This window comes from Chiloscyllium plagiosum, unplaced genomic scaffold (assembly GCF_037043375.1).
Source record: "Chiloscyllium plagiosum isolate Xiang-an unplaced genomic scaffold, Cpla_swu_hap1 HiC_scaffold_23, whole genome shotgun sequence".
Taxonomy (NCBI): domain Eukaryota; kingdom Metazoa; phylum Chordata; class Chondrichthyes; order Orectolobiformes; family Hemiscylliidae; genus Chiloscyllium; species Chiloscyllium plagiosum.
Genome location: NW_028270161.1, coordinates 8,772,566 through 8,800,542, shown reverse-complemented (window position 1 = coordinate 8,800,542; position 27,977 = coordinate 8,772,566). Strand labels below are relative to the sequence as shown.

Below are 27,977 nucleotides of genomic sequence, written 5' to 3'. Positions count from 1 at the left end.
GTGAAATGGAAATTCAGAGAATTGATCTTTATGTGAGGAAACCACAGTGGCTGACTAAAAGAACAATCAAAATAATGTTGATAAATAATATCATTGTGGTTGAAGGATAGGTTTGTATCTGTTATCAAATACATTATTCTAAAGGGGTATTGCAGTCAGAAATCTTTAATGATTGGAAGTTGTGAAATGTGATATTATCAAACAAATACTGTTTTTTCAAATTATTTTTATCTTCTATAGGAGGGGTATATCATCTATTTCAAACAAGTTAATGTCCTAACTAAAACAATACACTGAGGCTGATATTACTGACCTCTCAGATAACAACTGGTTAATAGTAAGATAGGCCCATAGCTGCTTTGCAAACTCTGGAAGTACATATTTCTGCTTAGCCAGAATCTTGTCAAGTTCATCTGTTGGAGAGTCTACTTGAAACATTAGATCATCATTTGCCTGAAAGAGAAAAGAATCAGTAAAGCACATGTCAAGGTTTCACATTTGATACATTAATATCATCAACAATCCAGAACCAGCTTAGAACAAATTCTGACAAACTTCTACTGGTAATGTCTGGTCGTGCCTCCAGAATTAAATGTTTTTCAGAGATTTCTCCATTATATTTTTATGTCATTGTTATCTCGAGCCATCTTTTTTTCAATTTACTGCTCTGTGCACAGATTAATTTATCTAATTCAGACCAAACTAAAGCTAAAGTGAAAACTAAAACCAAACCTGATATGTTTACCAAATCATTAGGTAATTTAATCCAAAAAAATCTGATGCATTTTATTCAAGATATCTCTAAAAATTTCAGTGTAGGCTGCTGATATGAGAAGAACTTGAAAATACATAATGATCCGTCAGCTAGTAGTCTTGCAATTCTGCTATACCTGTCGACAACTATTATGTAAATTACAATTCCCATGAAATATAAACAATCTTTATTTGCAGTTACACTTCCTTAAAGCATGTCAAAAGCATAAAGAAAAACAGAAAGCTATCTCAGAAAGAGCAAGCAGAGCAAAAACAAACAGCATGTTCGTATGATCAATTTGAATTTCTGTTAGTTAAACAAAATCATTATTGTTTCTTTTAAACAATGCAACATCTGAATTAAATCAAATTTAGTATGCAGATAGATAACTTGGATTCAAACTAAATTTTAACAAAAGATTTAAGTATTCAGATACAGTTCCTTTTGTTTATAACAGTGTATTCATGCAAATTAAAATTGCCTGCTATATGCAACTGGGTTTAACATGATAGGACACTACTTAAGTATTGAAAATGTCCCATCTGTTTAGTGACCTTTTGTCCAATTTGTCCCAACTCCATTCATTTCCACAGCATTATTTAAAGTAGAGTTGGCACTTAGTACAAACTGTAATCCCACAGAGAGATTTAGAAAGTTTTAAGTAAACATAGAGTTATTGAACATTCATGACTTGTTGCTTACTTATGGTCTTCTTGCATTTTGCACACCTTAACAAGTGCAAGCTTGGAGTAAACAGAGTTGTTTCACCTGGAGGTAAATGACAACTTTAAAATTGATGTCAATGCAGGTCATTGACAAATTTTGCATATTTTATGCGATAAGTGCTGTAACACTAAAGTAGGAGGGTACTTCAGAAAAGATAGTATGAGTGGATAAGATGTGTGACTGGTCAGAACAACTGCCAGGTCAAATTTATTTAAATAAACACAAAGTACTGCTTACTTAGTGGTTAAAATAGTCATGGTCTGCTGAGTTGTAATAGACATAATACTTAATATATTGAACCAATGCACAACAACAATCAAGAAAGCTACCAGAATGCTGAACTACGTAGCTAACACATTAGACTACATCTTAGATTAGATTTAGACTTTATGGTCATGTGTACTCAAGTTCAAAAGTACAGGAGTACAGAGAAAAGTTTTCAAAGTCGTCACACACGGCACCATCTTAGATATAAGTACCTAGGTACAAGAACTTAAGGGGAAGGTAGAAAGAAATAAGGAACTAAGTTAAACGTTAAACGTTAAACAATAGAGTGACCCTTAGTACAGCATAGCTGAAAATGTGTTGCTGAAAAAGCGCAGCAGGTCAGGCAGCATCCAAGGAACAGGAGAATCGACGTTTCGGGCATAAGCCCTTCTTCAGGAAGCCCTTCCTGAAGAAGGGCTTATGCCCGAACCGTCGATTCTCCTGTTCCCTGGATGCTGCCTGACCTGCTGCGCTTTTCCAGCAACACATTTTCAGCTCTGATCTCCAGCATCTGCAGACCTCACTTTCTCCTTTGTACAGCATAAAAGAGGGAAATAAAGAAATAAAGTTACAACTTAAACATTACAGTCCTTATTAGTATTAAGTTGAAAATAAAAAAATAAAGCAAAAGTTCAAACTTTGCAGCCTTTCTTAAGTACTTAGCCATGTTGGGACCACACTTCCTATAAATCTTCAATCTCCTCTGCTTTGACATGCTTTCCCTAGACTGGCTCGATCTCCCCTAGCTCCATTGGCTCACTGGGCCCGCTCCTGGCATCTCAGGCTGCCAAAGCTCCAATCCAGGCACCCGTCCACACTGGGCTTTGGCCTCGCCTTCGGTGTGTGCACTGAACATTGGGAACTCCACAAAAGTTACAAGTCAGAATGCAAATTGGAGTTCAGTGCTATGCAGTTTCTAATCAGGAATCACATCATGCATTGCACTTAAACGCTGGGACCTTCTATAGGGAAGCTTTGTTAAACTTGGGAGGGTTTAGGAAACATTTACAAGGATTTTGCCAGGGTGAAGGGTTTAAGTTGTAACTTTATTTTCCTTTTATTATGCTGTACTAAGGGTCACTGTAATGTTTAACTTTTAACTTAGTTCCTTATTTCTTTCTACCTTGCGCTTAAGTTCTTGTGCCTAGATACTTATACCTAAGATGGCGCTGTGTGTGGTGAGTTTGAAAACTTTTCTCTGTATTCCTGTACTTTTGAACTTGAGTACACATGACTTGAGTTATAGGGAGAGGCTGAAAAGGCTGGGATTTTTTTTCCCTGGAGCTTTGGATACTGAGGTTTATAAAATCAGGAGGGCCATGGACAAGGTAAATAGGCAAGGTTTTTTGCCTGGGGTGGGGGAGTCCAAAACTAGAGGGCACAGATTTAAGGTGAGAGGGGAAATGTTTAAGATGGACCAGAGGGGTAACATTTTCATGCAGAGGTGGTGCATGGATGGAACGAGCTGCCAGAAGAAGTGGTAGAGGTGGGTGCAATTACAACATTTAAAAGGCATCTGGGTGGCTATATAAATAGGAAGGGTTTAGAGGTATGTGTCAAGATTAGAGTGGTGCTGGAAAACACAGCAGGTCAGGCAGTATCCAAGGAGCAGGAAAATCGATGTTTCGGGCAAAAGCCCTTCATCATTCCTGATCTTGACTCTGATCTCCAGCATCCGCAGTACCCACTTCCGCTTAGAGATATGTGGTCTACCCATAAATTTACATATTGTACTTACAAAATTAGATCATCAAAATGTTACTTGGAAAGGTCAATGAAGAAGGTTTATGATTTATTATTATTATTTTGGAACTTCTGAGGCTCTATAAGGCTCTGGTCAGACTACATTTGGAGTGTTGTGTGCAGTTTTGGAAAGATGTACTTGCCCTGGAGCATGATCAGAGGAGGTTCCCGATAATGGTCCCAGGAATGAAAAGCTTAACTTATGAGGACTCTGGGTCAATACTTGCTGGAGTTTAGAAGGATAAAGGAGGATCTAATTGAAACATGAAGAATACTGAATGGCCTGGACAGAGTAGATGTTGGGAAGATGTTTCCATTGGTAGGAGAGACTAGGACCTGAGGGAAAAGCTTTAGAGTAAAGGGAAGACCTTTTAGAATGGAGATAAGGAGCATCTTCTTCAGCCAGAGAGTGGTGAATCGATGGAATTCATTGCCACAGAAAACTGTGGAGGCCAGGTCATTGAGTATATTTAAGACTGAGATAGATAGGTTGTTGAGTATCAAGGGGATCAAGGGTTATGGGGAGAAAGTGAGAAAATGGGGTTGAGAAACTTATCAGCCATGATAGAATGGCGGAGCAGATTCGATGGACTGAATAGCCTAATTTCTGCTCCTATGTTTTTAAGGGTTCGAAACTCACTTTTCAGCAGTGGATCAAAACAACATTTCAAAGAAATTATATGACTTAAGTTCAATGACTAGACAAGCTACTTAGTGAGATAATGGCTAAAGTGTTTAACAACTGAAGATTTATGATCTAGGGAGAGACAGATGAAGAGTGGTCAAGAATAGGTCCAAATTAGAAGTAAGGATCCATATCAGCAGAAAGTCAGTTTCATTTTGGTGGCCTTTATGCATATTGGGAGGTGATGGCCTAGAGGTATTAATAATTGACTATTAATCCAGAGACACAGATGATGTCTTGGGAATTGGGATTCAAATCCCGCCATAGCAGGAGCTTGTGTAAATTTAAAAAAAAAACAGGATTAAGAGCCAAATTAAACCACTGCTGATTGTTAGACAAACTATTTGGTTTGCTCATATCATTTAGGAAAGAAAATATGCTGTCTTTACCTCGTCTGTCCTATATGTGACTCCAGACCCAGAGCAATGTTAACTGCCCTCTGGGCAATTAGGGATAGGCAATAAATATTTGCCACGTCAGTGACATCCACATCCCATGATTGGTGATAAAAATGAAAGGCCATCAGAATTAGAAAGAAGTTTTAAGCTGTTTTAACGGTCCAAATCGACAGTGTTCTAAAAAGTACTAAGCCTTTCTTGTAGTTCAGTGAGGACATATCAGTGAGTTAGCCTGTACCTGTTTCTTGGGAAGAGACAATAATGTGGAGAATCACATCTGGTGAATGTTCAAAATTTCACTAAAAGAATAAAGGAGTTAGGAAAAAGGAGCCACCTTTTTGCTGTTTATGGTAAGAAGTTTCCAAATCATCTTGCATATAAATATATATAGATTTTTTGTCTTTTCCATTATGAAATAGACTTAATTTATATGTTATATGTAAAAATACATTTGCAACCTCTTGTGTATACATTCAATCAGTGACTATTACAGTAACCAAATTACAAAAGTAAAATTTATTATTTTTCAAGCCTGGTTTCACTCTGGGATCTGAGTTGTTCAGTATTACCATCAGCTGGAATCATAATACCTACCTTATAAGGATTATATTCACTTTTGTTTCCTATTGCTTAATATTAATAATTCAGTTTACAAATCTATTATGGTTCATATAAATATCTACTTTCTCTTAATTTTTGTTGAAATCTGATTTGTTAGTTAAAACACTGATTCTTTCTATTTCCAGTTGGTTCTGTTTAAACCAATTTGCCACCGGATACCTCAGACAATGATCTATATAATTAAGGAGCTAAAAATGTTTAGATATTTCTCACTAGCACACCAGATTAGCTATAATTGTCTCATTTACAGGTAGTATATATTCTATGTTACTTGTATGAATTTATGATTTCTCATTATTTCCTGCTCCCTTTTATTAGGATATTGGTCTCTCTCAAATGTACTGACCCTCACTTTTGGATTCAAACACCACATAATGTTATAGGTTGGCATTTGAAAGCACTATCTTGGACATACATCATTGCCAGAAATGCTGCCTTTTGGATGAGATGGTGAACTAAGCTCCCATCTTTGTGTTCAACTAGATATTGTGACTATGGTTGTACTGTTTGAAGAAGAGCAAAAGTATCTTCTGTTGGTGACTACCAAGCAACAGATGCTGAATACCAATTTAATGCATAAGACATTGTTTTAATAATGTTAACAAAAGCAAGCTTTTATTTTTTTTCCCTTCCATTGATCTTCATCTTTGTTTCACTTTTCTTTCCCTTTCCTAGTCTCCCATCACTGCCCCATTCTTTCCCTTCTTTCTGCCATTTTCTCATTCTCCCCTTCTCTCTCCTCCTTCTTTCATTTCCCACATTCTCTTGTTGTCTTCGTGCTTTTGGCTTTTTGTTTTATTCTTGTTGATGCACAGATGATAAACAAATGTGTGTTAAGAATTAGATGCGGGGGCCAATTGTTAGTATACCCTAGTTGTGCAAGAGTTTTAACAGCATGCAACCTGCTGTGAATGTTTATCTGAAGTGGAATACAATTGCTGCTGGAAATTAGGTCAAAACGTTTGGAGCAAATGAATGACAAATAATGGTTGTAACCAAACAATATATTTCTTTTCATGTTCAGAAAGTTGTGCTGATCAATGCCTCACTGAATGTACTTACTGAGGACGCGGTCACCAGGCATTGGAGCGGTGAAGGTTTCTTCTCTGCCAGTTTTCCTGCTACAATTATCTCAGAACCGCTGAAATACTTATCAAAACTACTTTGTGTCACATCTGTCACATCGTCACCGTAGTGTATGTCAATCTTTCTCAGCAATGGAGTGGCCACTTCTTCATAGAAATCCTGTCATTCACAATTAGAATCACAGTTTATTAATGTCAACCTAAACTGGACTTGAAAGTTTCAATATCTAAATACAATAATATTTTGCATTGTGAACTCAGTCCTCTTGGTCAGGGATGTAGTGCGGAGGGTAATCAAGCACTAGTGATCAATAAGTCTCACATGGCCAGGAAGGAGAGATCACATCCAGAATGAGACACAGCACAAGCGAATATATAGCTCAGAGAATTTAGAGACAATTTGGGAATTCAGGGCAGAGGGGAAGAGGTGCTTTTTGCTTCCTTCGCTCATAGTTTGTGAGGTTTTTTTAACAGGATAAATTGAAACCCAGGATCAGTTGCTCAGCTCAAAAGATTTTCATCACAGATAAACCTTAAATTCATTGGCTGGTGATAGCTATTAATTTATTTTCTATTATAGGTTACTTTCAGATTGAAAATAAATAGGGGAAATACTTACATGCAACAAACTAAAAGAACAGTACAAAGTTTTAAAACTCAAATTATTAACAAAGCAATTGAAATAGAGAGGCCAGGCCAGAAAATATGGTGTAACCGAATGATGTGGAAGCTGGTGACCCCAATGTAATTCATAGTGACCACATCTGAAGCTAGTGTTGGTTGTTTGATGAACTCCAGCTCACACATGATGAACTGGAGTCTGAGCTTCAAATAGTGTAACACATCAAGGAGGGGGAGAGTTACCTGGATGCTGTGTTTCAGGAGGCAGTCACACCGCTTAGATTAACCACCTCAAATTCAGCCACTGGTGAGGGACAGGAGTGTGTGATTACCAGTGAGGCAGCTACAGTGATCCAGGGGTTGGTGCTGAAGGAGCCTGAGCCCTTGAGTTTGTCTAATGGGTTTGAGTTTCTTGCTTCCTGTGTGGATGGAATTTGGGCTATTGGGAAGATGAGCAAACTGATCATAACACCACAGAACCATTCAAGGTGGGGGAGAAAAGAAAAATGTTGCTGTAATTGGGGATAGTATAGTCAGGGATTAGATATTATTCTTTGTGGACAGGATCGAGAGTCCTGAAGGCTATGTTGTCTGCCTCGTGCCCGGGTTTAGGATATCTCATCTGGGCTGCAGAGGAACTTGGAGAGAGAGGGGAAAAATCTACATGTCATGGTCCGTGTAGGTACTGACTATATAGATAGAAAAAGGAAAAAGGTTCTGCTGAGGGAATATGAGCAACTAGGGATTAAATTAAAAATCAGAACTGAAAAGTTTGTAATCTCTGGATTATGACCTGAACCATGAGCAAATTGGCACAGATTAGATTAGATTACTTACAGTGTGGAAACTGGCCCCAAGTCCACACCGACCCGCCGAAGTGCAACCCACCCAGACCCATTCCCCTACATTTACCCCTGCACCTAACACCGCGGGCAATTTAGCGTGGCCAATTCACCTGACCTGCACATTTTTGGACTGTGGGAGGAAACCGGAGCACCCGGAGGAAACCCACGCAGACACGGGAAGAATGTGCAAACTCCACACAGTCAGTCGCCTGAAGCGGGAATTGAACCCGGGTCTCTGGCACTGTGAGGCAACAGTGCTAACCACTGTGCCACCGTGCCACCCACTGGGTCAACAAGATTAAAGAGGTAACGTTTCCAGAACAAGTATTAGGACAGAGAGTAAGGAAAAGTCAGGAATCTAACTTCAAGCACAGCAGGTAAGGGGACAGTTATGAGAAGGGGGCAGTAAATTCAGGAGTGAGGGAGTTGTACTGAAATACACACAATTAACAAAACAAGGTATTTGAGCTTGCAGCACAGATTGAAATTGGCAGATACATTGCTGTGGGTATCACACAGCAAGGGAATCAAGGCTGGGAACTAAATATCCAAGTGAACACGTCCTATTCAAAGGACAGGCAGATAGGCAGAGCGGGTGGGGATTCTTGTTAGTAAGAGATGAAATTAAATCGATAGAAGGAAGTGATATAGAGCTGGAAGATGTAGAATCTATGTGAGTAGAGATGAGGAACTGCAAAGGAGAAACGACCCTGATAGGAGTTACATACTGGCCTGGGAAAGAAAATAAATTAGGAGATCAAAAAGTCATGTAAGATAGGTCACTGTTACAATAATCATGGCAGACTTCAATATGTAGGTGGACTGGGAAAATCAGTTGGTAGCGGATCTTAAGAAAATAAATTCGTGGAATGTCTGTGAGATGGCTTGCTGGAGCAGGTTGTGGTACAGCCCACTAGGGAACAGGCAATTCTGGATTAGGATGTATAATGAAGCACACTTGATTAAGGAATTTAAGGTGAAGGAACCCCATAGGACATAGTGGCATGTGAAACAATCAATACACCTGTTTCTCAAAATTTTGAGATACCTTATGCTACCTGGGTAATCTGATATAGACTGGGACTTTTTAACAAAGACCAGTTGTTCCACATTCAATGGAAAGGACCTACATTGGACATTGACTTTACTGGACTCTAATTAATGTGAATTAATACCAATATCATTTTCTAAGTAATTCATAACTTTTTGTTGTTACTTTTCCTTCTTCCATGTAAGCTTGTTGTGTGTCAATATTGTGAATTATCTCCCAAGCTGAATGCTTGAAAAAAAACTATTGGTTTTAGTTCCTAAACAAAGGCTTTGAGGAGGGGGAAAATCCACAATCCATTTCAAAAGGGAAAATAAACAAAACAACGTAAATAAGTCCAAAACCACCTCTGTTACAGACAGATGAGGAGAACAGTGAAATTAAATAAATTCACTTCTCCCTCTTGTTTGTGATAAACTGAAGAGCCAGTACAGGAAGGCACAAAATATCAAAACAATAAAGTAGATGAGGCTAAAATAATTCAAATGCAGATCATGCTGTTTTGATGCTTGCCAATATAAATACATCAAAACTCTATTAAAAGACTTGAGATGAAGTTATGATGCCTATCATCAATTTGCCAAGAGAAATACATGGATTTTTCCGTTGACTATTTATAATAGTACATAACTTAATAATGCCCTTTCACCTACCACTCAGAAATGGAAACCTGTTAGAGGAAAATTTGGATTTATTATCAACACTGTAACCATAACTGAGCAGACAACAAAAAAAGCCCCAGAAACAATAGCAGTTAAAACAATGGGAATGGCAGATACAAAGGGCTTTATCTGATTGTTATTAGTAACGCATTACCTTCAGCTGACTGGATGCATTGACATTCGCAATAATACGCCGAGCAATTCCTCGGTTTTCAAGAGCTATCCTTTCTAGAAAGTCGTAGTCCACATCAAAACCAATTCCGAGGCAGAAAAGAGAGATATCTTCCTGCATTTTTCTTCTGACATTTCTCTGGATGTTGCTCAGTTTAATTTCACCTGGATTATAAAATCAAATTCTAAAGATTTGGTATCCCTCTTTGAACAAGTTTTAGTTAAATATTTGAAAGTTACACATTCACTTTTAATGGTCAGTTCAGTACTTTTAATAAAAAGGAAGTAAGTTCTGGCCTTCTGACATCCCAAATGCTTTACAGTCAATACAATACTTATGAAATGTAGTTGTGGTTGTAATGTAGAAAATATGATGGTCAAGTTGCCCACAGCAAGCTCCCAAGGACACCTGTGTACTTCTTGAGGGATGAACATTGGCCAGGATACCGGATGTAACTCCTCTGCTTTTCAAAAGAGTTTCACGGGATATTTTATCTCCATCTGAGAGTGCTGACAGAGACTTTAGCTTACCATGTTATTTGAAGATTTGATAAAAATCATAATGGAGAAAGGTCATCTCACATCTACAAAAAACACCGACAAAAAAATTTAGCATGCCATTAAGAAGCGTCATTCAACAAAATCTAACCTTTTTAAGGAGTTTCTTCATTGAGACCAATAAAATGGCAGTGGAAGTTTTCAGCAATTTATAAGTCTTTATCCAACTATAGTCTATGAGGACCTCATTGTGGCACTCTCTGAAGAAGCAGAGACTCACTGAGCATTGTCAGGCATTTAATTGCACATGTATGGACTCGAGACATTACTGGTCATTTCAGAGGAACAGTGACAGAAACATGTCCAACCATTATACTGCAAAATCTGGGCCAAGTTGAAATTTCAGCAATCCTTTGCAATCATTGCTGTTGCAAAAGTTTAATTTATTGGAGCCCAGCTCTGATGGTTATTTGGTCTGGCTTGGGTAGAACATTTCTGCGGGTTTGGTTTGTGGACAGATTAGTAGTCACTTCTGTTGCCACAGTTGGGTTTTCCCGTAAAGCTGGCTGGAATGTGGGATGTTGGATAAGCAGCTAGAGAGTGAGATACTTTGGTATGGTTGAAAGTTTGGTATATTGACGATAACTTCACAGTCACATATTGCTGAGTCTCTCAGAAGAGATGTACTGGAGACTGTACTGCAGGGATCAATGTTCTTATACTTTAGTATGTAAATGAAAGCCTTTAATGGAACTCCAGAGAGTCAGCCATTTGTAACACTTAGATAAGGCAGAGACAAAAATGCAGCAGAATCAAAACAGGAGCAATCTTGTCTAGGAGAGCAGCCTGACATCTGGACTGAATGCTGACATCTGGACCTCATAGCAGGTAGGATTCAGGATACAAAGTAATGCAGAGTTGTATCCATGGAGGTAGATTAACCCGTAGTGTCTGCTCAAACCAGAAAGAACAGGGGAGGGTTTTGTCTTCTCAATAAATACATGGGAGTAGGTTCTTCAGCTCGCATCATTACATGGATAACAGTTGTTTTGATCAAGCAATGCATATCTTTTTTCTTTTCATTTTACTGACAATGGAAAAGAAAGTGGCAGATATTTACAGTATCAATTGTAAAGCCTTTTCTAATTATATTAAGAATTGGAGGGTGATAAAAGGCCACCAAAGGGCCAATGAAGGAGGGCTGTTTCATGTGAACTCCATGGTCATGGCCAAGGCTTTAAATGACTACTTTGCATTAATGTTCCCTCCTGCTGACTATGCTGAGTTACCATTAGTGCAAAGTGCCTTTGTAAATGTTAAAGTGGATGACATATAAAGATGAAAGGAAAATGTGCTCTCAAATTAGTTTTCCTGATGAAGGGCTTATGCCCGAAACGTCGATTCTCCTGTTCCTTGGATGCTGCCTGACCTGCTGTGCTTTACCAGCAACACATTTTCAGCTCTGATCTCCAGCATCTGCAGACCTCACTTTCTCCTCTAATCATTTTAATGGACTGGGGTGAATATTCTCAATATATAGAAAGGAAAAACAAGCAGGCAAAGGGAGATAATTATAGGCCCATTAGGATGATGATAGTCAGAAGAATGTTGTTAGGAGGACTTGTTAAGGATACCACATATGACTACCTTGAAAGACAAGGATTAATAGAGACTTAAAACATGACTCTAGAAAAGCAAGTCATTCCCTAAGAACGTTGAATTATTCAAGGAGATAGCTAGACTGATGGAAGTAGGTGACCTTGTAATCATTGCAATTTTAAAATTTTAAAGAATTTTCAAAGGTGATTTCATAACCTCAGAATGAACCAAAATGCTTAGCAGTGAATTATGTACACTCAAAATGTAGACAAAGGAATAATATAAGAAAAATAGTGGACAATTTACAAAGGAAATGTATGCAAACAACACTGAGGTAAATAACCAGGGTAATAGATATTTTGATGTTATTTGAGAGATTATGCAGGACACTGAGAAAAATTCCCTTTGTTCTTTGAAGACAGCCATGGGAGTTTTTTATGGCAATCTAAGTGGTAGGCATGACCTTGGTTTAATGATTCAATCTTAGAAGATAAAACATCCCTCAGTATCACACTGAAGTGCCAACATAGATAGTGTGTTCATGACACTGGGGATTGGAGGCAAAGCTGGAGGCACATGGAATTAGTTGCATTCTCTTAAATTGCCATCTTTAAAGTTAGCGGTTCCTTAAGGAGGGTGCTCATTACTAGAGCCCTGCACGGATCTACATCGAACCAATACTTTTTTCTAATATTCGCTCATGGGATGTGGGTGTGGCTCACTGGCCTAACATTTTTTGCCCCCATGCCATGAAGAAAGTGATGATGAGCTATCTTCTTGAACTACTATACCATAGGTAGACCCACAATGCTCTTCACAATCTATAACGATGAACTAACTAAATCTGATGAGAATACTGTTCAGCAGTTTGAAAATCTGTGTCAGAACCCTGACTAGAAAGAAAAAATATTGTCTAATCTAGATTTGATGAAGAACTGGGCAAGCACCTAGCAGATGCAATTAACGATCATTATCTATGTAAGCAGATCTAATTTTTATGCTATGTCAACTTCCATTTTACAGTCAGCTCAGTATGAAATGCATTTTGGTGTTATCCTACATGTGCCAAGTCCCACCTGGTCCAGAGGAGTATAATAACATCTCTGAACAAGTTAATTAGAAAAATTCTAAATGTTCACAACCAATGCTGAAAGATTATAACAAAAACAATTGTAGGATGTATGGCTAGACCAATGCAATATAAAGCATTGTAATGCCTAGGGCAAGACCTCGGCAGGGCCTTATCGTAAACATAATGTCCAGTTCAGTTGGTGGAAAGTATAGAGGACTGAAGAAAACTATTTGATTCATTCCTTATCTAAAAACACTTACCACAATAGAATCAGAGAAATGGGTAATTTCACTACAGAAAATAATTACCTGTTTAACTGGTCCCTTATCTTATTGCCATCTGTGAGACCCTGCTGTCTACATATTAACTATAATGTTTCTCTACAACGACCTGACCATAATTCAAGATTAATTCATTGGCTATGATGCACTGACATGAAAGATGCTATATAAATGCAAGTTCTTTTACTCAAATTTTGATGTTCCCTCATTTAAGGTATATATTTGTCAAAATAATGAACTAATTCATGTTGACAGCTATATATTGACAAATATATTGCAAGCTAATTGTGTTGCAATAAAGCAATATGAGAAAAGATCAATTAAGTTGAAATATCTTACAAGACATCAATGTCAATTAAAGCACAAACACAAATATCACCAAACACTGTTTATTTTCATTAAACAATGAAAATCAAGTACTAGAAAATATTTTTGAATGTTACCATACACTAGACGTATTCATATTTCAAACGTACCTGCTGTTTAATAGAAACCGTGTTCATTAGACTACGGAATTCTTGGAATTCAAAGGTGAATGAAATTACATCAGACTTGAGGATTTCAAAAATATTACACTTAAAGAAAAGAGGGAGGTTGAGGCTGTTTTCATGTCATATGGAGTTGTGACCTACAAACACCTACCAATGAATAACAAGGAAACCCTATCAGATGTTCTTATTTATACCTTTCTATTGTGGCCTTAAAAGCTGCAATTTAAACCCATCCAAATCTTATTAGCTAAGTTACGTTTGGTATTATTTGGCACATCTGGATAATTATGTTTCCACTACTATTCACAAGGATGATACCAGACAGAGGGATTTTAACAATTACAGAGAATTGAGAAGATGTAGCCGTTTTTCCCCAGAAGTCTCCAACGGGGCCGGATGGAGACCTTTAACAGAAAGAAGGGGCTAAACTGGGTGGACATGGAAAAAGTGTTTCCACTGTGGAGGAGATCAAACCTCGAAGTCATGGATATAAGATAGTCAGTAATTGGTCCAAATGGGAATTCAGGAGATGTTTTCCCGGAGAAAGTGGTTGAAGTTTGGAATATGTTTTTACAGTGTTGAGATTGCTAACATATGTACATTTAAAAGTTAGCTCCATCAGCACATGAAAGAGAAAGTAACAGAAAGTCATACTGAAATAAAAACAAAACACTGCAGATGCTGGAAATCTGAAATGAAAACAAAAAGTGCTGGAAAAACTCTGTGGAGAGAGAAACAGAATCAACATTTTGAGCCTGGTATGACTCCTGTTCAGAACACAGATTATTTACTACAGGTATTGCATTATTTTCATTGCTTAATGAGGCTAAACAGCATTTGGTTCTGATGAAATTATATTATACTTGAAAGTTAATGCTTGTCTCTCTCCACAGATGCTGCCAGACCTGCTGAGTTTTTCCAGCATTTTCTATTTTTGCTTATACAACAAAACTTTTCTGATAAAGTTACGTGAAGTAAGGTTTGAGGAGGAGTGTGTGGAACATATGTGTTGGTATATATTATTAGACTAAATTGTCTTTATCTGTGCTGGAGATTCCATACATCTTCATCCATTTTATGTATGCATAATGTTACAGATAATATATAAATGTAAGGTAATATATAAGCCCTACTGGACAATAGGACTGCCCTCTCATTAGAGAGAGAGAGAGAGAGAGATGGCTGGTGGTGGTTTAACCTGAGGGTCACTATACCTCAGGCAAGAGGAGAGGTTGAGAATGAGAGTCCTTTATAGTAACCTCAGTTGGTGTGGGAATTGAACCCATACAATTGGCAATACTCTGCACCACAAACCATCTATCCAGCCAACTGAGCACCAGATAATGTACATTATTGTTAGCATGTTCTTACCTACTGTGGGGTCTCCATCTGATACCATAATAATGAACGATACAGATCGTGGATCGAGCAGACCCAAATTATTGGCTTCCGTTAATATATAAATGGCTGACAGGACTGCTTCATTGATGTTTGTTCCTGTTAAAGGATAAAAGATGGGAACTGTAAATGAATGATGCATGCCATGTAAATAAATTAATGCTTCTCGAATTGGTGGAGCAATTTGGATGTAGAGAGCTGGAGTAAATATATGATTATTTTTGGATTTGCTTTTTTTTTTAACCAAGAAGTGTATAAGAGTTGCAACATCATGTTGCACCCAATACAGGACATTGATGAGACCACTTTTGGAATACTGCATATAATTCTGGCCACCTTTCTATAGGAAGGATATTGATAAACTTGAGAGGGCGCAGAAAAGATTTACAGGGTGTTGCCGGGAATGGAGGGTTTGAGCTAATGGGATAAGCTGATTGGACTGGGGCTCATTTCCCTAGAGTAAAGCAGGCTGAGGGGTGACCTTATAGATATTTATAAAATCATGAGGGGCATCAATAGGGTGAACAGTCAAGGTCTTTTTCCAAGAGTGGAGGAGTCCAAAACTAGGGAGCAATGATTTATGGTGAGAGGAGAAAGATTTAAAAAGGATCTGAAGGGTAAATTTTTCACACAGAGGGTGGTGCATGTATGGAACATGCTGCCCGAAGAAATGATGGAGTCTGGTACAATTACAACATTTAAGAGGCATCTGGATGGGTATATGAATAGGAAGGGCTATGAGAGATATGGGCCAAGTGCTGGCAAATGGAACTAGGTCAGATTGGGCTGCCTGGTGGACATGGATGAGCTAGACTGAAGGGTCTACTTCCATTCTGTATAGCTCTATGACTCTAAAAGTTCTGTTTTCTTTCACTAGTTGTCTGCAACAGTTATACTTTTCAGAAATGTCAATTTTTTGTTTTATATATCTCCATATTAACCAAATCCTTCGCTCTTCAGATATCATGGGCTGGACTTTACACCTCATTGTTTGTGGGTTGAAGGCGAGGGTCCTATAAAATCTTACTTTGACTTTCCCACTGTCCACCTGCCCCTGTGAACTATTAGAAATTTTGTTGAGGGCAGATCACCTGACCTTCGGGCTATTTGGGATATTGAATGACTAATGGGTAATTTGGGGCCTCTTTTGCTGAAGCCTGTATTTATCTCAAATCTGGAGGTTTAGCCACATACCGCTGGGCAAGGAGGAGGGGATTTCTTTGGTATATTTAGCAGCAAGCCCCCACCCCGTTCAACCTCCTGAGATTATCCTCCTCTCTTAGCCCTCTCCTGGCCCTCTTGAACTTGGCATCCCCACCCTCCACTGACCTTCCACCCCATTGCTGAGGTCTCCAGATTCAGGGCTGACCTGGTCTCCCCAGTGTGGTGGGACAGTCTGTAGTTTCAGGATTGGCCTTTCCACCACTCTGGCTCTGCTAGATCCAGAGATTTGCTCCCCATCCAATTGACCGACAGCACTCCAAGGCGGAGCTCCAGAGGTCTTGCCTTAAATACTGATCCAGATGCAGTGGGAGGGGCTTGGCCAGGATCATGGCAGGCTGTACCAAGATTTTTTAAACTGGAGAGGGAGAAATCTGCAGAAAATTCAACCTCACGTCAAAAATATTTACTTGAGACTGGAGGCAGAGATTTACAATTCCTTGTTGATCTGCAACCTTTCCTGAGCAGCAAACTTAGCAGAGGCTTTACTGGATCAGGCTACATCAGCATCACGTTCACTGCAGATAGTGGCCTGTCTGTAGTCAATGTCTCATATCCTGATCATTCTCCACCATCTACAAGATTGACATCGAGAGTAAGATCCCCACCAAACCAGCACAGGGGATCAATATGTATCACACAAATAGCCTTTCAGGTTCTTTAATGCTGGGCCTCATGGTGAATGTAACAGGACTGTGCAATTTTTAAATAAGTTCACTCATGGGATGTGAGTGTTACGGGCCAGGCCAGCATTTACTGTCCATTTCTAATTGCCTAGAGGACAGTTAAGAGTCAACCACATTACTGTGGGTCTCGAGTCACATGTAGGCCAGACAAGGTTAGGATAACAGGTAAAGGTCATTAATGAACCAGATGGGTTTTTCCTGACAATTGACAGTGACTTCCTGGTCATCAGTTGACCCTTAATTCCAGATTCTTCATTAAATTCAAATTCCGCCATCTGCCATGGCGGGATTTGAACCTGGGTGCCCAGAACATTAGCTGAGTTTCTGGATTAATATTCTATGATGATACCACTAGGCCATCACCTTTGCAATGCAACAAACTCACTGCACACTGCAAAAGGACATTACAGGGAACATTGAATACTCACCACATGCCTGAAGTGGCATAACCTCCTTTAAAATGTTCAATGACATTCAAGACAAAGCAGTTCACTGAACCACTGACCCTGTCACTGGACTCAGTAACACCCTACTCTGGCACTGTGTGGTTCTAGAATGTCAACTATTGCAGAGCTCATTACAACAACTCACAAAATTGCTTTCACACCATCATCCAGCCTTGTGAGCTCTGGACTAAAACTGGCCAAGAACTATAACATCTTAATTGTCAGCACCATCATTCCCTCATGCAACTCTGAGGGTATACACCATTCTGATTTGAGCACAGTTACATGTTCCTTTATTTTTCTGGTTCCAGAACTTAGAATTACCCTCTCAGCACCATGATGGAGGGAATACAATCATTAGAAAGGTTTCATGGACTTTTAAGGTGGTTAGTCATTAATGTTGTCTGGGTGGACAGTAAACATAGGCTTGTCTATATTTCCCCCATCCCAAAACAAATAAAAAATTCCTTATATGTCAATTACATTTTGTTTTCTTAAGAGACAAGTTAAATGTAGATCCCTCTTAGTAGCAGATCAATATATTGTGGGTTACATGACTTTACTGTTTCTGCTGAGATAGAGCATTGTTTCATCAACCTGCGACAAACAGCATCAGAGGTGGTTCACTCCAAATCAAACTGAGTGAGGGGAATGTAAACCACATTACTGAGAGGGAATAAAAATAACAAGGTTCCCTCATCAACTCTGTGAGTTAGTCAGTCAGTGGATATCATCTCTGTCTCAGCTTTTCTTCTCAGTCTGTACAGTGTTAGCTGATCTCAGCCATGCGACAAGAATTAGCCTCATCATTAGCTTAATTATGTTAATTATTTAACAGGAAGTGCACTTATGTGGCACACAGGGTTGAGTTTAGCTGTGATATCCACACAACTGAAACAATGCTAGCTGCCAAACTTCTTATTATTTGATAGGATATAGGCATCACTGGCAAGGGCAGTATTTGTTGTTCATCGTTGAGAGACCTTGCAACTGAATGTCTTGCTAGACTATTTCAGATATAACTCCCTACACCCCCCCCCCCCCCCCCCCCGTCACTGTCCAGCATGTGGTCCGGACCAGATAAGGATAGCAGGTTTTCCTTGCCTGCTGATGAACAAGGACGGTTTTATTGACAATCGATCGATGATAGTTTCATGGTCATCAGTGCTATGACTAGTTTTCAATTCCAGATTAATAAATTGAATTCAACTGCCAAAGAATCACAGAAGCATCACAGAGCAGAAGGAGGCCATTCAGTCCATCCTGCCTGCAATGGCTCTTCACACAACCAAAATTACTTAGTGCCAGTCTCCTGCTTCTCCCCCAAAGTCTGCACACTATTTCTATCTGAATAATTACCCAATGCCCTCTTAAATGCCTTAATTGAACCAGCCTCCACCATACATCCAGGCAACATATTCCATACCTAACTACTCACTGAGAAAAAAATCTTTTTTTTCTCATATCAACCCTTGCTTCCTTTGCACGTCACTTTTTATCCATGCTTTCTTCTTCTTGTTCCTTTTACAAGTGGAAACAATTTCTCCCTATTTACTCTATCCAAACCACTCATGATGTTGAAAATCTCCACCAGTACCATCATCACTTGATGAAGGGCCAGTGTTCCAATTGTGATTTCAAATAAACCTGTTGGACTATAACCTGGTGTCTTGAGATGTTTGATCTTGACCACCCCAATCCAACACCAACACCTCCATATCACGTCTTCTCTCCAAGGTGAACTGTCCCAATTCTTCAACCTATTCTCATCCTCATCCTTGGAACCAATCTTGTAAATCCCTTCTGCACTCTCTTCAATGTATTCACACGTTTCCTATAATGTGACCCAGAAATATACATAATACTCCAACTGAGCAGTGGTGAGCAGTGCTCCAGGTCCCAGAGCATTAGCCTTTGCTTTTGGGTCACTAGTTAGTAGAATTAGAAGTGCATGTCAAACTTCCTGTAACTCATACATTAATGACAGCCACTTAGATGAGATACTGTATGGAATCATGTGTAGCAAACCATACACACATTTGAAATTTGATGAAGAAAAAGCAGAAAACAAATAAACCAACATCTTTGAACTAATTTTTAAATAGTTGTGGATGGTACTACAACTTGTTGCCACTAAGTTGCCACTAATTCCAACCTATGAATTGTCATTTAGCAATTGCTATTTTATTACGATGTCATTGCGAGGAGTAAAATCGAGTTAAAGTCCTTCCTCACAGGGAATCTCAGCAATGAGTCACCTGGGGTTATGCTTATCCATCCCTAAACACATACCACCACTCGGCTGGATTTTCTCAATATATTTTTTGGCATCCTCAATCTGATTGGGAGTGGCTGGAACCAGATGTTGATTCCAGAAACGAATGTTGTGGTTGAAATCAATAATTGTGAACTGGTCCTCTGGGCGGAGATCAGACAGGATTGTTGCCATGGCTTCAACAGTCTAATATAGAGAATGAAAAATATTGATTAGTTGAAGTGAAGTTTGTTCATCATCGGTTTCAGTCTTCACCAACAATCAGGTGTGTTGAAAAGTTGCAGTGAGTCACATTTGCAATTTATTCTTGGGTCATTCTAAACATGTAGTCATTCAATTGAAAATAAAAATCTGGAATGTTGTGAAAAGCTTATGTTTTTTGAGAAAGGGACATTTTTTGAAGCAAATACAGAGAATGTTGGAGAAGCTCAGCAGATCTGGTAGCATCTGTGGAGACAGCAATAGAGTTAACGTTTTGCTTAAGTATGACTCTTCCTCAGGATTGAAAGGCATTTTTATTATATATACTTTTGACATAACCAGAGGAGGGGCAAGAGGACAGATGGTGTCGAAACTCAATGTAAAATACAAAAGGGAGGCTTATTGAGAAGAAAGAAAAAGAAAGATGTAAAATGGGTGTAAATAAAGGTGTGAAAGGGAGAGAATTAATCCTGTTTACTGTGTGCAAAGAAAACAAGACATAAACATGACAGGGCTGTGGAGGAGAGAATGTAAGAAAAATGGAGTTCTGAGGTCATCACTTTTCATTCTGAGGTCCTTCTCTCTGTTTGGGATTGTTTGTGGAATTGGTGCATCTCAGGAAATTGAAAGTGCATGTAGTGATTGGAACAGGTGGACCTTATTGACTATGAGATCCTTGATTGGGATTGTTAACCTGGGCCAATCAAGGAACCCTGACTGACTGACATTAGCAGGTGATGCAGAATCTCCTCATTTCAAGGACTGACTCTGAGCTGGCAGGCCACATCCAGTGTACACCCTTTATGGTAAAAACAATGACTGCAGATGCTGGAAATCAGATTCTGGATTAGTGGTGCTGGAAAAGCATAACAGTTCAGGCAGCATCCGAGGAGCAGTAAAATCAACGTTTCGGGCAAAAGCCCTTCATCAGGAATACTGATTCCTGTATTCCTGATGAAGGGCTTTTGCCCGAAATGTCGATTTTACTGCTCCTCGGATGCTGCCTGAACTGCTGTGCTTTTCCAGCACCACTAATCCAGTACACCCTTTATGGACATGTAAATAAAGAGTGACTTGGTGATGGGATACTGTCCTTTTTGCAATTATTTCAGCACAGTTCTGACTTCAACCATCATTGCATTCAACAAATCAAGAATTTCTGGATGTTTTTCCAGTCCTAAAATTTGCCTTAAAGCATGTCATCAAATTCAGGAATTATGGCCTGGATTTTCACCAAGTCAGACTGAAATTGACTCAGATTAAGGAAACGGAAGAGATAGGATGTAGCTACTAAGAATGAACAGGATATCCTGTGCAAATATAAATCATGAAAGTCTTCGCCTCAGTCTGCCTGCTACTAGGGATCCATGAATCACAAGGCACAAGTCTTTTGTAGAAAATTAGACTGACGTTGGCAGCAAAGGCAATTGACAAAGAAGAGATCTAGTGGGGCCAGTGCAGCTCGATTGAGTCTGAACCTAAGAAGTGAAAAGGGCGACTTTGAAATTTTCTCATTCAGAACCTAGACAATATCTTCATATTGAAACAATGTCACTGAAGCGAAAGGATTTACCTGCTTCATTTTAATTCCCCACATTGAGCCACTGACATCAATGACAAAGATGATGTTTTTAGGAAGTGGTGGAAGATTATCAGGAGCAAAAAAGTGAGCAAAGTAACCATTGGAAACCTACAGTGAGACAGAGAGAAATGATTAGCAAGGGTATAGCACAAAATAACATTGTCTTTCCAAAAGATGTAAATGCATCATTAAGATTCAAGTGAAATGTTCTAAAGTTTGGGCAAGACCTGAAGGTTTCCACCATTGAGCTCCCGTTTCACATCATATCTCACAATAATACGTCCATCAATGGCCGTATCTGTACAATTTGGGCATTTCCGCTGTTGGTCCAAGGTTGGCTTGAAGGAAACATGAGCCTAAAAATACAAGATGGAATTGTGAGTATCTGTCCAGGTTGAGAGTTGAATCTAACATTGGCTTCTGAGAGGGTATTATTGTAACTGTATTCTTGAGACTGCACCTCCTGACGCTGCCTAGCTTGCTGTGTTCTTCTAACCTCTTTAACTTCAACCAGTACATCGAGCAACTTCTCTGCACAGCAGCTTGGTGTGTTTAACACTTTGATGGGTTTGCAGGAAATTTAAAATTAAAGGAACTGACATTACAATATGTTCTGGAGTTAGATCAACAGGCATCTTCACTATTCAGCTAGAACTAGATCTGCTTGCTCAGTAGCACTTGCACCTAACATATTTGCTGTGGGTTAGAGGCATCAAGATTATAAGGACTATTTAAACAATCTAGGTTGATTTTAACTGCAGCAACCAGGTATTAACAGAGAGAGATTAGCCTGAAACTGGTGCCGGATTATTTATTATCTCATTCACTATGACCCTCCAACTACCATCTTCATAGTGGTTTTCCTATGAATGGCTTGTCATATTTAAGATGAAAATTCAGATTCTTCAATTGAGGTAGGACCCCAAATGCAATTTTATGGTGCAAATGGGCAAAATAGGTGCTACAAAATGGTCAGGTCTACACATGCTTCTCTAGCAGATTGCTTTTCCCTCCATGTTCAGTCCATATAGGAATGGGCTGATAATCCCATGTTCCTCAGCCTGTGGACATGTCCCCGGGTTAAATTGTTGAGTCCACATTCAAGTCAATTTATGTGCAAGTCGGAACACAATGCAGCACAGTGTAAAATAGCTGTTCATACGTATTGGAAACGTTCATATGTTGGATCCTTAAAATTACACTCCTGTATGGGATGGCATTCATAAACCTGACATTTGTAACTCAGGAACCCCCCCTGTCATTTCCTGCAGCAATGCACATGAGGTGGGACACTAAAACATCATGGCAGCAACATAAGATGGGCAGTAATTAGGCTGACTACCCATTCTGTTCTAAAAAATTAAATTCGCCCCACCCTGCATTCATGATGTCAGAAGTCACATGACATCAGGTTATAGTCCAATAGGTTTATTTGAAATCACAAGCTTTCGGAGCACTGTTCCTTCATCAGGTGTCATGACCAGTACCTCCACATCATGCATTCATGAAGTATTTGCACAGTGTGTAATCAGACTGAGTTTACCTTGTTTTTAAAATTCCTAACATGAGTCAGGCTGAGTCTTTCCTTTCATGAATAATGAATCCTGTACTGATATAATCAATACAAATATTTTGACTTGACCTCCAACTGTAATCATTGAAATTTGGATCATATTTAATTATTTCTTTGATACGCAATTTTCATTCATTTTGTCATTAACAGGTTTGTGTGCTGTCAAAATTAGTAAGAGACAATATTAGGAGAATTACCTGCTGAAAAGATGACAATGACTATACTTTAGAATCATAGAATATACAGTTACAGAAGAGGCCATTTGATCCATCCAGACTATACATACAAGCTGGAAAATTTACTCTCTACTAAATTAGCTAGAAAAATAAAAGATTTGGAGCTCTACAATCCACCTGGCAGTAGAAAATTAGAATAGGGAATTAATTTGTTTAACCAGTTAAATTTCCCACAAGTGTTGATCAGATATTAATGTCTGAAGGTATTATTCCCACCAGCTGTAACCGTGATCACACATATCCAGCTGTAATATAACCAAGGTCTTTTAAATGGACACATCAAATTAAAACCTTCAACTCATTGAATAAAGTCCATTCAAATACACATAAACTAGTGGAGTGGTGAACTATTTCAGTAGATTGTAGGCCAAATATAATGAAAAACAGTTTTGTTGTTGAAGTCTTTCATGAAAACAGTTTTGTCTACATTTTGAGATTCAGGGTTGTGCTACTTTGAGCAATAGTGCATTACAGAGAGAGACAGATTGATAACCTAGCTGGTCTTACCGGTCTTACCATGTGAGCCTGTACAATTACAACTCCAGTTTGTAACTTAGGGCTGGTACTCAGTATCTAAGATGCTTTGGCATCTTAGTTCTCAGAGTCATAGAGTCATACAGCACAGAAATAGACCCTTCATCCAGCCAGTCCATGTCAAACATAATCCCAAACTAAACCAGTCTCACCTACCTGATCCTGACACATATCCCTCCAAGCCTTTCCTATTCATGTACTTATCCAAATGTCTTTTAAATATTTTAATTATACCCGCATCCACCACTTCCTTGAACTACCCTCTCTGTAAAAAACTTGCCCCTCATGTTTTTTTTTATTTCTCTCCTCTCACCTTAAAAATATATCCCCTATACTGAATTATAATTGGGTTTAGACAACAAAGCATTTTCAGGAAATGCTAAACCAGAATGCTGAAAATGCAGTGCCCTGACAGCAAAAGATAAGTTGAATTTTCAGTTGAGCTCTTTATGGCAAATGGTTCTCATTTAAAGTTACAGTCAAAGCATTGAAATATTCAATTGCTCACCAGACATCTCTGCATTTTTTTGTTTTTCATTTCAACTTTCTGATATTTTATTTGTATTTCCTTTTCTAAACATTTCTCGCATTTTGAATGCCACCAATAAGACACTGTGCAGTGAGCAACTTGGTAATTGTTGGCATAGAACCAATCTCGATGAAAAATGAAACATTAAATACCAAAGGTGTTGAGGAGTATGGTGAGAGAGTGGGAGTATGGTTTCGAGATGGAGGATCGGCGTATGATTTTAGTAAATGGTGGACCAGGCTCTATGGGCCTAATGGCCTACTTCTGTCCTTATTTCTATGTTGTTGTGCTTCTATAATGGATTGTAGTAATTATAGTTTAGACGTTTGGGTTGAACATTGAAAACCAGTACAATACCATTTATGAATCTCTGTGTTAAATATCATCATTCGTTTTTTAGAAAAACCGAATAGAAGTTGTAACTGAAGTTTACCTTGTTCTCTCCTTTAGTTATGCGGATGACCCCATCAAACTGTGTTCCAAACATGTTCGGTGCTTCAACATGGCTGATTCCTTGTGGCTCAAATATATAGACATCCACCTAAGGGGAAAACAAATTATATTCCAAACAAATGGACTTATTAATTAAATATATCAGATTCCTTTTTTAAACTTGCTGAACTTGCAGCGTGGGTTGGTACCTGGGACTTCGATGTTGTGGCTATTACGGAGACATGGCTAGAACAGGGACAGGATTGGCTGTTGCAGGTTCCAGGATTTAAATGTTTTAGTAGGGTCAGAGGTGGGGGGATTGCTTGTCAAAGATAGTATTACAGTGGTGGAAAGGACGATGGATGAGGACTTGCCATCTGAGGTAGTTTGGGCTGAGGTTAGGAATAGGAAAGGTGAGGTCACCCTGTTAGGAGTCTTTTACAGGCCTCCTAATAGTCCTAGAATCATTGAAGAAAGGATAGGGAAGGTGATTCAGGAGATGAGTGACAGTAATAGGGTGGTTGTTATGGGGGACTTTAACTTTCCTGATATTGATTGGGAAAGCTATAGCTCAAGTTCGTTAGATGGTTCAGTGTTTGTTCAATGTGTGCAGGAGAGTTTCCTGACACAATATGTAGACAGGCCAACAAGAGGTGAGGCCATACTGGATTTGGTTCTGGGTAACGAACCAGGCCAGGTGTTAGAATTAGAGGTAGATGAGCACTTTGGGGATAGTGACCATAATTCGGTGATTTTTACTCTCGTGATGGAGAGGGATAAGTGTGTACTACAGGGCAAGAGTTATAGCTGGGGTCAGGGAAATTATGATGCGGTGAGGCATGACTTAGGATGTGTGGCTTGGAAAAGTAGACTCCAAGGCAAGAGTGTAAATGATATGTGGAGCTTGTTCAAGGAGCAACTATTGAGTGTCCTTGATAATTATGTACCTGTCAGGCAGGGAGGAAAGGGTCGTGTGAGGGAGCCGTGGTTTAATAAGGAATTGGAATCCCTTGTTAAATGGAAGAGGGCGGCCTATCTCAAGATGAGACGTGAAGGTTCAATTGGGGCGATTGAGAGTTATAGGGTAGCCAGGAAGGACCTGAAGAGAGAGCTAAGAGCAGCAAGGAGGGGACATGAAAGGTCCTTAGTCGGTAGGATTAGGGAAAACCCTAAGGCTTTCTATAGGTATGTTAGGAATAAAAGAATGACTAGGGTAGGAATAGGTCCAGTCAAGGATAGTAGTGGGAAGTTGCGTGTGGAGGCGGAAGAGATTGGGGAGACACTGAATGAATACTTTTCTTCAGTATTTACTCAGGAACAGGGCATTGTCGTCGATGTGAATACTGAGTCACAAATAAGTAGAATGGATGGCTTTGAGGTATGTAGAGAAGAGGTGTTGGAAATCCTGGAAAAGGTGAAAATAGATAAGTCCCCTGGGCCTGATGGCATTTATCCTAGGATTCTCTGGGAAGCAAGGGAGGAGATTGCAGAGCCATTGGCCTTGATTTTTATGTCCTCTTTGTCTACAGGAGTAGTGCCAGAAGACTGGAGGATAGCAAATGTGGTTCCCTTGTTCAAAAAGGGGAGTAGGGATAACCCTAGTAACTATAGGCCGGTGAGTCTCACTTCTGTTGTGGGCAAAGTCTTAGAGAGAATTGTAAGGGATAGGATTTATGCACATCTGGATAGGAATAATGTGATCAAGGATAGTCAGCATGGTTTTGTGAAGGGCAAGTCGTGCCTCACAAACCTTATTGAATTCTTTGAAAAGGTGACAAAGGAGGTTGATGAGGGGAAAGCGGTAGATGTGGTATATATGGATTTTAGTAAGGCGTTTGATAAGGTTCCCCATGGTAGGCTACTGCAGAAAATACGGAGATATGGCATTGAGGGTGAGTTGGAGGTTTGGATTAGGAATTGGCTGGATGGAAGAAGACAGAGGGTAGTAGTTGATGGCAAAGTTTCTTCATGGAGTGCCGTCACTAGCGGTGTTCCGCAAGGATCTGTTTTGGGACCATTGCTGTTTGTCATTTTTATAAATGACCTGGAAGAGGGGTTAGAAGGTTGGGTGAGCAAGTTTGCGGATGATACGAAAGTCGGAGGAGTTGTTGACAGTGAGGAAGGATGTGGCAGGTTACAGCAGGATATAGAGAAGCTGCAGAGCTGGGCAGAAAGGTGGCAAATGGAATTCAATGTAGCTAAGTGTGAGGTGATTCACTTTGGGAAGAATAACAAAAAGATGGGGTACTGGGCTAATGGTCGGATACTTGGTAGTGTGGATGAGCAGAGGGATCTTGGTGTCCATGTACACAGATCTCTGAAAGTTGCCACCCAGGTAAATAGTGCAGTGAGGAAGGCATATGGCGTACTGGCTTTTATTGGTAGAGGAATTGAGTTCCGGAGTCCTGAGGTCATGATGCAGTTGTATAAGACTCTGGTGCGGCCGCATCTGGAATATTGTGTGCAGTTTTGGTCGCCATACTATAGGAAGGATGTGGAGGCACTGGAACGGGTGCAGAGGAGGTTTACCAGGATGTTGCCTGGTATGGAAGGAAGATCGTATGAGGAAAGACTGAGACACTTGGGGCTGTTTTCATTAGAGAAAAGAAGGTTTAGGGGTGACTTGATTGAGGTGTACAAGATGATTAGGGGGTTAGATAGGGTTGACAGTGTGAACCTTTTCCCGTGTATGGAGTCGGGTATTACAAGGGGGCATAGCTTTAAATTAAGGGGGGGTAGATATAGGACTGAAGTTAGGGGTAGGTTCTTCACTCAGCGAGTCGTAAGTTCATGGAATGCCCTGCCAGTAGCAGTGGTGGACTCTCCCTCTTTATGGGCATTTAAGCAGGCATTGGATAGGTATATGGAGGATAGTGGGTTAGTATAGGTTAGGTGGGCTTGGATCGGCGCAACATCGAGGGTCAAAGGGCCTGTACTGCGCTGTATTCTTCTATGTTCTATGTTCTAAATCTCCAGATGGTGAACAAATCCACATTGAACAGAAGTACCATCAAGCCCATGCCTTGATATCCACATACAACATCCAAGTAATGCACAAATCAGAAGCAGGAATCTTAACTAATGGTTGTTTTCTATGTGAGTAATGCTGAGACCATTTACGATGTCTCTGTTAGCTAACACAGCACAGTTTAGGGAGAAAACTGTGATCTGCCCGCTCTGAAGATCTCAGTGTAATAGCATGTGCCACATTAAACCACTGAACTATCAGAGTTGTAATATTTATTTATTTATTAATCTCCTGTTGCCCCCTGGATTAGTTTGGAATTTGAAATGTTT

The 27,977-nt window shown here is 39.5% G+C and overlaps 1 protein-coding gene across 1 annotated transcript in view; it reads right to left on the bottom strand.

Annotated features, from left to right (window-relative positions):
* Window positions 1-27,977, bottom strand: part of itih2 (inter-alpha-trypsin inhibitor heavy chain 2) — a 61,123-nt gene that overhangs the window by 21,529 nt on the left and 11,617 nt on the right. Inside the window, exons 7-14 of the mRNA XM_087999355.1 lie at window positions 24,682-24,789; window positions 21,604-21,732; window positions 21,368-21,484; window positions 19,611-19,779; window positions 14,939-15,064; window positions 9,610-9,791; window positions 6,257-6,439; window positions 314-453 (exon numbers count right to left, since the gene is read on the bottom strand). Of these exons, the coding sequence (XP_087855481.1) occupies window positions 314-453; window positions 6,257-6,439; window positions 9,610-9,791; window positions 14,939-15,064; window positions 19,611-19,779; window positions 21,368-21,484; window positions 21,604-21,732; window positions 24,682-24,789 (1,154 nt within the window). The remainder of the gene's footprint in view (window positions 1-313; window positions 454-6,256; window positions 6,440-9,609; window positions 9,792-14,938; window positions 15,065-19,610; window positions 19,780-21,367; window positions 21,485-21,603; window positions 21,733-24,681; window positions 24,790-27,977) is intronic.